Raw genomic sequence first — 13533 nt, 5'->3', positions numbered from 1 at the left:
CAACCATCTGTAATAGGGTTTGGTGCCCTCTTCTGGCCTGTAGGCATACACACAGACAGAATATTGTATACATAATAAATAAATAAATAAATATTTTTTAAAAAATATTATTACTACCTAACTTATAGGTGGACATAAGATTAAAATATACACAGGGTAGGAAAAATGCTCATCTCAATGCATAGAACATAAGTATTTTAATATTGTTCTAAATCACATCTCACTTTTAAAGTAAAACTTTCAATTTTACATTCATATTGCTATTCAACATCTGTAAGTAAATTTTCTCATAAAACAAAAAAATCTAATGATATCACCAGAAATCGATTTCCAGAACACATATAAGTCACAAAACAAATGCCTTTGACTAGAAACACCAAGACAAGCTCTGAGTTTTTTCTGCTAGCCTACCATTGAAATCCTTTTAGTCCTGTCCTCAAGTGTTTACAGCTAAGACTACACAGCTCAATCTTACATGCTTAAAGCTACGTTTCCCCAACAACCTGCCAAGATGCAAAAAGTCAAATATAATGCCCTCGCAAAATCCCACTATCTATTCATAAAAGATTATTAACAGAACAGTCAAAAGTAAGAAAACAGAAGCACTATTTCCTGGACAGTTCTTGTATTCAAAGGTACTGTGCTTTAGACATACCTGAACAGAGGAGATTCAGGGAAACAAAGTGACCTAATCAAGGGTTTAGTCACTACAAACCTCTAAATTAAATTCTCAACACCAGAAGGTGTATCTCTAGATGGATGTCCAGGTGATACATGAAAATATACTACATTCTTATCATAACTCAGCTGCTCAAAACTGATTTGATAAATCTTTTTTTTTAACTATTGCACAATCTTGATTTGCAGAATTAGTGGTTACTATTCCAATCTTTTTTCTCCTGCACCTCCTATATTTTGGTCAGCATATCTACTTTAGACTAGTACTTTCCCTGAGTAGGGAAAAAAAGAAATACTTTACTAGTAGTTTAGACTAAGAGGCTGAGAGAAAAGTGTGTCAAAATTATTAAAAATGCTTTCAAATTCATGTAATTTTATTAATGATTCTAACTCGTAATTAAAGTTAGTAATTGCAGATCTAAAGATAAAGAAATTATAATTTCTGTTCTTCAGGCATAAATCTTGGGAAAATCATGATCTAAGAGTTTCAAACCATTACATCCTTCAGAATCATTTACTAAAATGTTTTCTAATTCCCGGCAGTCACGAGCACTTGCTGCTCCTGCAGAGGACCCTGGGCTCAGTCCCAGCACACCTGCAGTGGTTCACAATCATCCACAGCTCCAATTCCAGGGGATTCCAAGCCCTCTTCTGACTTCCTCAGGCACATGGTACATGTATTTACTTGTGAGCAAACATTTGTACATATCAAAACAAACAATTCTAAATAAAATTATTCTGATGACTCGCATTAAAGTTTCTAACAGCTATTCAATTCGCAAGATAACTATGTCACCACATTTCTTACATGTCTGAGTTCCAACACACAGACTACCTCAGTTTACGAAACAAAGATTTTTTTTTAGTTTTGTACACTGAGATACTTGTGCGCGATACTAAGTAGATCTTTAAAGAAACACTGCAGAACACATGTCTGCAGTTACTCTGTATGAACACTAGTAAGATGTCAACTCTACTGTCAAGTAGTGAAAGGGTACTTAAGGAATGATTCTAACAGTGCAACAGAGCTGGGCTTAATGGGAAGGGGCGTGAATTATGAAGTGTCTGCTCTGCTCCAAGACCCAGAAACAGAAGGACAGCAGACAACACGTATTCTGTTTATTCCTTTTTTAAAGCTTGGGGGGGGGGGGAGAAAGAGTTGATTGCAGGTGTCTGTAGAAGCCAAAGAAGAATGTTGGATCCCCTGAAGTTGTAGTCACAGTATCTGTGAGCCAGATATGGGAACTAAGAACCAAACTCAGGTCTTCTGAAGGACAGTAAGAACCCTTCATCAGTGAGGCGTCTCTCTCCAAGCCCAGGCATCCCTTTTTACCAGGCACTGTACTAATACTTGACATAAATAAGCCAACTTAAGTCTCAAAATCTGAGGTTAATAGCAGCACTGCACCATGAGGGAGAACTGGACTGTCTACTTCAGATCCTGAGACTGGAAATCAGTAGTGCTGAAGACTGGAGACACAGTCAGCCTAGCCAGGCTTCACAAGGCAGAAGATGCAGGGCGGCACCCAGCAGGCCTCGAGGGCAGGCACATACAGTGAAGACACTTGTGTTTAAAGAGAGCCATGCGCCACCGTCCAAAACTGTAGTTAGAAGCTAGCTGACCAACCAAATCCTGAATGTTAGCTGTGGGGAGAGAGGGGGCAGTAGCTGACTGCATCCTGAATGTTAGCTGTGGGGAGAGAGGGGGCAGTAGCTGACTGCATCCTGAATGTTAGCTGTGGGGAGAGAGGGGGCAGTAGCTGACTGCACCGCTGTTTTCTCCTAGCTTCTCAGGGCCACCACTACTTCCTGACTTGTTAGAACCATGCCAAGACCCAGACATTCTCAACTTTTCCCAAGACAATTCTAATGTGTGATGAAAAAGGACAATTGAACTGTAGGTTAAGAATCACTGATCTCACTTAATAAATTATAGTCAAGAATGGTAAATAATTTGTTCAAGGTTAAAACAAATTAATATTAAAGCTTTACCTAGAATGTGACTCTCAACTTACAATGTCTCATTTTGGAAAAAGAAAATCTGTCTACAGTCATACCACCCTGAACGCGCCCGATCTCGTCTGATCTCGGAAGCTAAGCAGGGTCGGGCCTGGTTAGTACTTGGATGGGAAAAAGAAAATCTAAGGGAAGTATAGTCTGCTTGCCTATTTTTTTTAAAAGTAAGTTTGCTAGATGGCTCAGCTGCTAAAGACTCTTACTCTCATGCCTGATGACCAGAGTTAATCCCCAACACACAGATGACAAAAGAACAACCTCCCAAAGTTGTCCTCTGACCTCAACACTGGGGCATACACACACACACACACACACACACACACACACACACACACACACACGCGCGCACACACATTAAAAAAAATTAAATATTAGCTAGCACGAGTATTTTATAACCTACTTTGTATCTGTATCTAGTCTACTGAACAGAAGTTGTGGAATTTAGTCTGTATTAATTCCTGTCTGTGCACTGTGGGCACGCCTGGTGCCGCCGAAGGCCAGAAAAGGTTCAGATCCCTGGAACTGACAATCAGGACAGTGGGGAGCTGCCATGTGGGTGCTGGGAATCAAACCCAGATCCTCTGGAAGAGCAACCAGTGCTCTTAAGTGCTGAGCCATCTCTCCAGCTCAGAAAATTTATTTATTTATTTTGTGTGCATGGGTGGGGGGTGCAGAGAGACATGTGGAAGGAGGCACGCTCACGTATGCCATGCGTTAGTGCCGTCCTTGCGCCCTGTGGCTCTGAAGTCATTCTCCAGTCACTGTGCCTGGCGGAAGGGCTTTTACCTACTGAGTCATCTCACTGCTCCTGAAATCTCCACAGTAGGTTCATCAGAAATCTAGTTGTGGACAGACCCAATTCAATTTTTTAAACATCTAAAAGGAATATACAATTAATAGTAAGATGCCAATACCCTTATAGAAATGACAAGTAAAGGAATATTTTTTCTTTTTACTACAGATTACTTGTGATGAAATTTATATGAAAGGGTCGTTTTTATGTTAGTGTATCAGTGAGTATCAATGGAGATTTCCGTTTGGCTTTATAATGGATTAAAAGGAGAGAAAATTTTAAGCTAGCAATTTCAAATTTTAACTCAAATGTATTTGGTAAAATATATTTTGTATCAACTTTACATGCTAAATTTATTTTCTGCTGCAGCCAGCGCAGGCTGGATAGCAGAGACTGGAAGGTGGGGGTAGGCGGGTGCCGGGATCGAGACACAGAGGCTTCTTTTCAGGTGGAAGAACAGCAACCTTTATTTTGCCCAGCAACCTTTTATACTTCTACTGGTTCTGTGGAGACCCACCGGCCAGAAAGAACACAAACATCCTTGTCAATTACAGACCACAAGGAAGTTGTGCTGTTAGTGAGGGGGAGTGAGGGCAACTGGATCACAATTTTCCTTTGTGATTTTCTTTACATAGGTTGACAGTAGTTGTGTGCACATGTACATACATATGTCTGTATATATGTATATACATACACACATATATGTAGAAGCCAAAGGTCACCTTTGGTGTCATTCCTTAGAAGTTACCTAACCGTGTGTGTGTGTGTGTTGGGGGGGTCTCTCACTGGGACCTGGGGCTGGCTGATTAGGCTGATTGGTTAGCGGAGCAAGCTCTAAAACCCACCTGTCTCTGTATCCCTAGAGCTGGGATTACAAATCTGGAACTTTAGGTTGGGGCTGGGACCTGAACCAGACTCTTATGCCTGTGTAGCAAGCCCTTTCGGGCTGAGCTGGCTCCTCTGAGCCCTTTATGCTAAGATTTGGCCCCGATGCATTTTAACGTGTGTGTACAAGATGAAAGAAAAATCAGTAAAACTAAAAGAAATAAATAGGACATTTTGCTAAATTGGAGGAAGTATATATAAAACATAAAATCAGAATGAATAGAAACAATGAAATAAAACTCTTCTTCCCTAATTTTCACTTTAGACTTTTATTTTCAAAGACAATGAGTGAAGCTGGAGTGTGGCGTGGTGTCAGAACACTTCCAGCAACCCCAGCCTCTGGATTTTGGTTTCCAGCACAATCTTGGGTATGAAATCACAAGGTCAAATAGTAACTTTATACACTGAGAACTATGTAACCTACAATAAAAGAAACACAGTTAGAAATCATGATTAGCCTAAGTTTGCTTCATTAACAGTACTCAAGCTAAATTTGTTTAATTAAGAGTTTAATTAATGGTAATCACATGCCTAAGATTTCTTGCTCATTGTTTTCCATATTGTATTTGTCATTTGTTTGTGAATATAGTAAGTTCTTAAGATTGTATTAAGAATTTAACAATATTGTGGGCTTTGGTAAAATGTATACTTAATTAGACAATGATGAAAGCATTCCTTGTTTAAGCATAGTACTTTAGTATTTTAATAACATCAAACTTCATAAAACCTTAAATTGTTAATGTGTAAATAGATTTATATATATGACAATTTCAAATATCTCTCAAAAGGTCTTAAAAGGATCTTGAAAAATGATTGCTCATAAGCTAATCTTTTAGGTAGTCTCAATGTTGAGAGGTTTTCCCCATGCATTTACTCTCTATCCACTGGATGTTTCTCTAGCACTGGAGAAACCAGGAACATTAAATCCAGTGTCAAGACGCTCCTATCTTGATTAGAGAGAGGTGTAGTTAACCAAATGCAGCGTGTAAATAGGATTGTGGAAGACTTGAGACTAACGATTTTAGACTGGGAAAAATAGGATGATGGATAGGAGCGTCTGTGCCAGGTACTGAAGTGTGAGCAGGAACTGACAACTATTTTACTTCCAGCTCTAGGGGCTCTAAGACCTACTTCTGGCCTCTCGGCACACAAGTGGAACAGAAATACACGCAGGCAAAACACTCATACACACAAAACTTAAAAATAAAAATATGTGATTTATATTGCCATAAGAATACAGACAACATGAACCTTATAAACACAAGATAAACAGATCTTTCTTCTTTGGCAAGTTATTTGAACAAATGTTTTGATCTTTAGCCAGCTGGGTTTAGACAGGCAGCTGATATAGGCAGGCAATTCCATAGGCTAAAAGATTCTAATTCTATCCAAAGGGCCAGCAATGGTTCAGGGGTAAAGGCACTGAGTCTGATCACAGAAACAAGTTATCCTAAGCTCACCTCCACACACACCTGCTCGCTTGCTCTCTCCCTCTCACAAAATAAACAGATGCATTTAACACACACAGAGCCGATTTCGGTGAACACTAATCAAAGCCTTGTGTGCTAGATAATGCCCTGAGTATTAGTCTTCAAAATGAATTACTCTTCTCATAAGAAATTCATGAGCCAAGTAGGCAAAATATTTCAAGAAACTAAATATAGGTAAGTGATGAACTATAGCATTTCAAGAACTCGAGATGCTCGACAATTAGATATAATGATGGCATCCACTTATTTCCCATTTCAGTAGTCAACACAAGAGCCTGCGGTTTCCCAAAACAGGAAGCGAAAAACACTTTGAAAAGGGGCAGCAAACTGTAATTATAAGTTTAAACGCTTAAAACTCCATTTACTATTTTCCATGAAAATGAAGTACTACAGTCTTGTTTTTATTCTATAAAAATGTTTAGTGACTTGACTGCATTAAAGAAAGCATTTCACTCAAGCACCCAAATCACTTTTGATGTTACTCTCACTTCCTCTTCTGGAAACCATCATAACCATTTCCTCTAACCACAATACCGCAGCACTACTTACTTTTAGCAACATTTGACTTGCTGGGCTTCTTTTTTTTTCTTTTGGTTTTTCAAGACAGGGTTTCTCTGTACCTTTGGAGCCTGTCCTAGGACGGACTAGCATTGTAGACCAGGCTGGCCTCAAATTCACAGAGATCCACCTGCCTCTGCCTCCCGAGTGCTGGGATTAAAGGTGTATGCCCCCACTACCCGGCAACTTGGTTAAAAAAAAAAGTCCATATAGAACTTGACTTTCAAATTTCTTAAGCAGTGAAATCCAAAAGTTGCCACCAATACAACTTATACTACCTAAAATTAGATTTTCCTAACCCCGAAACGTTACAATCAAGGAGTGAATGCAGAGGGCTCTGCCATGTCACAAACAGAATGGGGACATTCCAGGTCAAGACTGGGCTGTGTTTAGAGACAACCATTCATTGAAACCAAGGGAGTAGCCAGAACAACACAGCCATCCTTCCTTTCTAGACGCTTAGTATCACTAACTGAAAACAGTGTGCTTCAGAAGGACAGTGTCTAAATCAAACTGGAGGAGTATGACAAGTTTATTCTGGAATGCTCTGACTTTAATTTTTAAAAGAATCTTCATCAATACTCACACACAACCTGTACTCTATTGCTATGGTCAAAACTATATTTGTTACGGTTTTAAAACGAGATTAAGAAAAAACATGGCTAACACATAGAAACCCACAAGGATATAGGGGTATAAACTGTACCACAAGCAAACTTCTCTACTAAATTCAGAGGCTTATGGCAGCTGTCTCAAAATAAATGGACTTGGGATTGTTTGCCTGTTAAGGTAAATTAATGGCATTCCCCCCCCCCCCTATCTTTATCTCTACTTTTCTTAACTTATTTAGAGCCTTGCACTCCCTAATCTGAAGACACAGACTGCAATAGTTGCACTAGCTACTCAAATCATCGGAACAGCAACGGGAACAGATTTGGTTTTTATTTTACACAGCCATTGTACTGTAAGGCACGGTGCTTTGGTGCTCATCAGATAGGGTTGGGAAAACTAAGACGAGGAGGAGCAGAGAGGAAAGGTTGTTATTCCTGTTCCAGTGACTCACAGCCCTCAACTATTTCAGACGAAAACCGGTTCCACCCTCACTTCCCCCTCCTGTCCATCTCCAAAATGAAATTCTCCTGAACGTCAACATGCTGTCGGGGGGAAGGGGGGTGCTTTATCCAGCGACCGAAAAAATCAAGGGTCCAAGTGGGGAGCGGAGGGAGGGTCGGGCGCCACATTCCCCCACTCCCACGCCGAGAAACCCGGGCCCGTGCGCCGCAGCCCGGGAAGGCCGCGCGCTCGCCCTTCCCGCAGACCCGGGCGCCGGCGGCGGCCATGCGCGGCCCGGCCGGTTCCGTCGCCCGCCCGGGAGCCGGCCCGGGAAATGGCTCCCGCCCGGCCGACCCCGCGACTCACTCGAGGCCGCGGCGCCTCCCCGAGGCCCCGGGCGAGCAGGCCGAGCTCGCCCCCCACCCCCGCGGCCTTGCCCCCGCCGCCGCACCCCCGCCCGGCCTCGCCGGCCCGTGCGCACCTTCTTGATGTTGTAGAGGCGCGTGAGCATGCCGACGCCCCGGTCGTTGAGGATGGTGAGCTTCTCCGCCAGCTTCTGCTGACTGGGCTGCAGCACGGAGCGCGACATGGTGCGGCCGCCGCCGCCACCGCCGCCGCCGCCGGGCGCGCAACTCCCCGGCTCGCCGCCTCCCTCAGGCCCGCCCGCCCGCCCGCGACCTCCGCCTCAGCGCGGCGCGCCCATGCCGCGCGCCCACCCGCGCCGTGACACAGCAGCCGCGGCGCTCGCTTCCGCCCGCCCGCCCGCCGCCCTTCCGCCTCCACCCGCGGCGCTCTCCACCCCGGTTCCCCCTCCCCACCCGGCCGGGCCGCCTTTCCCGGCTCCTCCGCTAGGTGTGGCGACGGCGGCCGTGACGGCGGCGGCGGCGGCTGAGAACCAGGCGGCTTCCCGTAGCCGGGACCGGCGCTCGGTCACCTGATCGGCCGCGCCGGCGCCCCCGCCAGGTCGGCGGCGGAACTGCGCCCTGTGCGCCCCGCCCGGCCTCGGGCTCCGCGTGCCTCGACTTCCCCCAAAGTCGCCTCGGCTCGGCAGCCCCCGGGCTGCGGGCGGGCACCGGGAGACTCGTGTCCCGGGAGGGGGCCCGGCGGCTCGGAGCCTGCGGTCCCCCCACGCCCCGACGGACGCTCCCGGGAGAACGCGGCTGATGTGGGCTCCGCTCGAGCCGCATCGACGGCCTCGCTGCCTCCGGGGCCTCCCGGGCCTCGCTCCCGCCTCCAGCCGGGGGAAGGAGGTCGGAAGTGAGGGCCGCTCGAGTTCCTGATTATCAGAATGGAGACTTATCGAGGACCCGCACCCATCCGGTGGGGACACGAATAGGCTCCGGCATGGGGTAGGCAAGAAAACAAACAAGGAATGTTTGTTCTGCGAAGGAGGGTTCGCTCCCAACCTCCACCTGAAATCCCAGTCCTCTCTGGAAGCAGCGATTCTACTTTTCTACTCCTCACCTCCCAAGGATTCTTTGTGCATGGCCACTTCCGATCACACAGGGTTTCAAACATGAACAAATTGGGTCTCCACGTGAATGAGCAAAGCGACAACGTCCACCGCTGTGGTTCAGGGGTCACTGGATATTTGGGGCTTTAACTAATATAAGCTGATTTTACAGTGTATTCATTAACTGAAATCAATCACAAAATGCCCCCAGCACCTTCAATAAAAGGCATGCTGAAGATAATAAGATACGGGAGTCGTCGAAGCTACTTTCTAGTGAAATGTCACTAGTAGCTTCTAAGACATTTTGAAAAGCTACTCTGTCTACTCCTTGCAGATACCGAGAGAGTACACAGAATAGGTTTTCCGCAAGGGCTGTGTAAGAGTCCTAGTGCCACCCAAAGCGTCAAAAGTTTCTGTCAGTGTGCACGACTCATAGACCTGCCTGTCTTGAATGAATGCATATATTCATTCTCTCTCTCTCTCTCTCTCTCTCTCTCTCTCTCTCTCGCTCTCGCTCTCGCTCTCGCTCTCGCTCTCGCTCTCGCTCTCCTGCTCATTTCTCTCCCCTCCATCTCAGAGAAACCATCTGTTGAGCTATTTACTCTGTTATTAACTAATTGGGAAATTGAATTTATTCAGTGACTTGCCAAGCTGTTAGCTAACATTTTAAAAATTTACCAGAGATTGGGGTTGGAACCTGAGACAATTCAAAGGAAACTGGGAAGGGACAGCTGCTGGGAGAAGTTGGGGACAACCAGACGAGAAAATGTGAAGGCCCTGGATGCAGACAGCAGCGTGTGTCCTTAGGGGAACCAGGGATCAGTTCTGTCTAGATGGGCAGCAGAGTTTTTTAAAGATGCATTTATTTTTATTTTATGTGTATGAATGTTTTAACCTGCATGTATGTTAGTGCATTGAGTGCAAGCCTGGTACACACGGGGGCCAGAATAAGGTGTCAGATCTCCTGGCACTGGAGTTAGGTCCAAAGCAGGACCCCAAAATGGCAGTGCCACCAAAAATGTCCTAAATGACAATCTGAGCTTAGCTAAGGCAAGAATTCTGACCATCTAGACAAAGTAAGAAAATAGACGTTTCTTTGTGGCGGAAAGGCTTGTTGTTTTGGTTTATAATAACATCTTTTTATGTAACTCAGGCTGGTCTTGAACTTGGTAGTTGTCTTAGTTACTTTTCTAATGAGGTGATAAAATACTGAAACCAAGGCAACTTGTAAAAGAACTAGTTTAACTGGCGGTTTACGTTCAGACGCTTAGAGTCCATGACCATCATGGGGAGCATGGCAGCAGGCAGCAGGCAGGCAGGCATGATGCTGGAGTAGTAACTGGGAGCTTGCATCGCGATCCCTGAGCAGGCCATGAGCTTTTGAAACCTCAAAGCCCATTCATTCCCAGGGAAACCCCTCTTCTAAGAAGGCCACACCTGCTAATCCTTCCCAAATAGTTCCACAACCTGGGACCGAGTATTCAGACAGAAGGCTGTTGTGGCCAGTCTCATTCTAACCACCACAGCCATCTAAATGAAAAACTATAACCATGGCTTCTGGGAGAAAGAAGATGAGTCCTCTCCAAGGATGGGCTCCCTGATCAGGAATCCAATTCCAAGTGTTCAGCCCTAAACATCAGCCTCAATAGGCTGTGTGTGTGTGTGTGTGTGTGTGTGTGTGTGTAACAATAATTGAAGAAAAGATCATGAATTTGAGGCCTCTTGAGGAATGGGTTTACTACAGCAAAACTTGATTTTAATGATAATAGTTTCTTCAACTTACATTATAATCTCTGTATTAAGAAAATAAAATAAGGAATAGAAATTAAATTAATGTTTATACTACCTATCTCAAGAAGAAACTTTTGAGATGTTATATAATTTTGTTTTCTCCCTCCCCACCCCATATCTCTCTCTCTCTCTCTCTCTCTCTCTCTCTCTCTCTCTCTCTCTCTCTCTCTCTCTCTGTCTCACACACAAACACACACACACCTTCTTTCTGTCATTCCATCCCGTCCATTTGCTTTTCCTTCTTTACAATGCTGGAGAATAAAACCCAGGTCCTAGTTGAATGCAAATGTACTAAGCTAATAAGGAAAATGACATGCACACAACTATTCCTTAACTGTGGAAGGGCCACCCCATAGACAGTAACAGATCTGGTATTGGATCTCTTATCTGTCTGATTCCAAAATTCATGCACGAAGTTTATTGTAACAAAGTTTATTGTACTAAAGATAGGTTGGTAAGATTATATCTTTTCCTTCATCCATCTGATCAGTGTTTTCCTCTACAGTCCCTCAGCCCTATCCAATCTCCATGAATGTTTCCTTCAGTTACCATCCTTCAGTTCACAGCTATTGTCTGACCTATTTTCCCTGACAGATACAACAGATACATGAGTTTTGCTTTCTCCAGAAACTACAGAGAATTGCTTATGTAATGTTTTTTACTATTTGTGAAGGGTTTTTTTTTTAATTATGTATTTTATTTTATCTTTTCATGAGGAAATTGCATCCTGCAGCCCCACAGCCTATGGGGCTTTATGTTGATGTGGGAGATCTTTGGTTTTTTTTTTTATTCATTCAATATATTTTGATCCTGTTTTTCCGTCCCCCAACTTTTCCTAGATCCTCCCCACTTCCTTATAGCTCAACCTTGTGTAATCTATCTCTCGCCCCTCCTCCCCCCCAAACCAAAAACCAGTGTTCTCTAATGAAGTGCCACTTAATGTATCAACCACACTCTAGGGTAAGGAGAAATTGGCCAACAGAAGAGCTCCAACCCATGTTTTGCTTCTGTGAACTTTTTGTTTCACTTTGTTTTGTTTTGATTTTTTTTGTCTTACTGGTTTTTTGTTTGTGTTGATTATCATTTTTTGTGAAGAATCTTACTTTCTGATTTTTAAATCAGTTAGCTGACCCAGCATGTTGTGAAATATTTGTACACTATGTGAGGATGTATTGCTATGATTGATATAGCAAAAAGCTGAACAGCCAATAGCTAGGTAGAAGGTATAGGGGGTATTTCCAGGGAGAGAAAGGAAGAGGAAGAAGAATTGAGGCACACAGGGGATTCTAGGAGACGGAGAGGAAACAGGAGGTACAAGTCAGTTTTTTAGTAACCAATACACACACACACACACACACATTCACAGTATATAGAAGGGTTACTCTACAACAATCTGGATCCATTGAGCTGGACATTGTGATGTAATTATTACCTGATAATTGTTCTTACCTTAGATAGTTTTACTATGGTAGACAAAAAGGGGGAAATGTTGTGGATATCTGTACACTGTGTGAGGATGTATTGCTGTGATTGGTGTAGTAACGAGCTGAATGGCCAATAGCTAGGCAGGAGAGGATAGGCGGGATTTCTAGCAGAGAGAGAGGAAGTCAGAGGGGTGGCTGTAGATGCAAGAGATGCCAATGGGATGCAAAACAAGTCAGGACAGAGGAAAGCTAACCAAGCCATGTGATAGAACTTGGATTAATAGTAAGAGGTCAATTAAGTTATGATTAATTAAGTTAGGTTAATTAAGTTATAAGCTATAAGAAAAAAGCTAAGCTAAGGCCAAACTTTTATAATTAATAACAAATTAATTATAAAATGTGTCAATATTTGTGGGCTGGCAATCCCAACGAGAAAGCTTATTAACCAGCCCTCTATTGTTTCTCTACATAAAAAAGAACAGAGAAAACTTGCTGGCAGGATTTCCATGTGTGCTTAGGTTAAAACCCCTCTGATTACGATGTCTGCAGTCTAAGGTGACAGTTCCCTGTTTCTGAAGACAAACACAACAGTTTTCCTTCTACCAGACCTCAAACTGGTACTTCTGGCTCAAAATAGATGGATAAATTTCTCTTTGAAAGCACCTAAGACTAGAGTAATAGACATACATTAGTTACATATGCCCCTCATCTCTTCCTTCGGGCAACTGCTGCATTCTGCCAAAATAGAATCCAGAGAGGAAAAACAGGGCAAACCGTGGGAACAGTAAAGCAAGAATAGTAAACTAATGAAGTTTTTCAATGAATTAACATTTTAAAAATTGTGTTAAGAACTGTGTTTAGTCAGACTGTAGTGTGAACAGAGGAATTGACTCTAGGCAAAGAGCTATGGGGAAGTATGGGAGGTTTTATTACAGTTTTAACACAGGTCATAGGAAACATAGATAGTAAGGTGAATGCTAAATCATTACTGCAGTTTCTGTTCTCCAGCATGGCAGAGACTATAAGACATGGGACTTGAGCCATTAAAAATGATCAAGACAGAGAATTGAGAAGAGAGAGTGCAACGGTATCCTGGTGGAGCTAGAGCTTAGCGGAGTACAACACAGTGTGGCAGAAGAGCAGTCAAGACAGCCAGCAGGAAACGTAAGCCATCTCCAGCGGTCAGCAGAGGAGATGCCAGAAATAGAACCCGTGCAAAAGGACAAAAAAGAAAGCAATGAAAAATTAACTACAGCCCCAAGCTTAATCATTCCCGTCCAGAGAGCATCATCTTACAGTGTTCTAGATCTTCAGTGATGCACCTCGTACGTGCTTAACGCTTCTGTGCTGGACAGCCAAGGTCCAGTTCAGAGCCCCTCTTAAGATCTTCCA

At 43.6% G+C, this 13533-nt stretch overlaps 1 protein-coding gene across 4 annotated transcripts in view; it reads right to left on the bottom strand.

Annotated features, from left to right (window-relative positions):
• The window catches only part of Nckap1 (NCK associated protein 1), a 73561-nt gene extending 65417 nt beyond the window's left edge, over positions 1-8144 (bottom strand). For all 4 annotated transcript variants that reach the window (XM_075984740.1, XM_075984741.1, XM_075984742.1 and 1 more), the window contains exon 1: positions 7955-8144. In XM_075984740.1, coding sequence (XP_075840855.1) covers positions 7955-8062 — 108 coding nt within the window. In that variant the 5' untranslated portion in view covers positions 8063-8144. The remainder of the gene's footprint in view (positions 1-7954) is intronic.
• Between the last annotated feature and the right edge of the window lie 5389 nt (positions 8145-13533).

The sequence above is a fragment of the Microtus pennsylvanicus genome, chromosome 9 (genome assembly GCF_037038515.1).
Source record: "Microtus pennsylvanicus isolate mMicPen1 chromosome 9, mMicPen1.hap1, whole genome shotgun sequence".
NCBI classification, from domain to species: domain Eukaryota; kingdom Metazoa; phylum Chordata; class Mammalia; order Rodentia; family Cricetidae; genus Microtus; species Microtus pennsylvanicus.
Note: the sequence above shows the minus strand (reverse complement) of the source record. Positions and strands in the feature narration are given on the sequence as shown.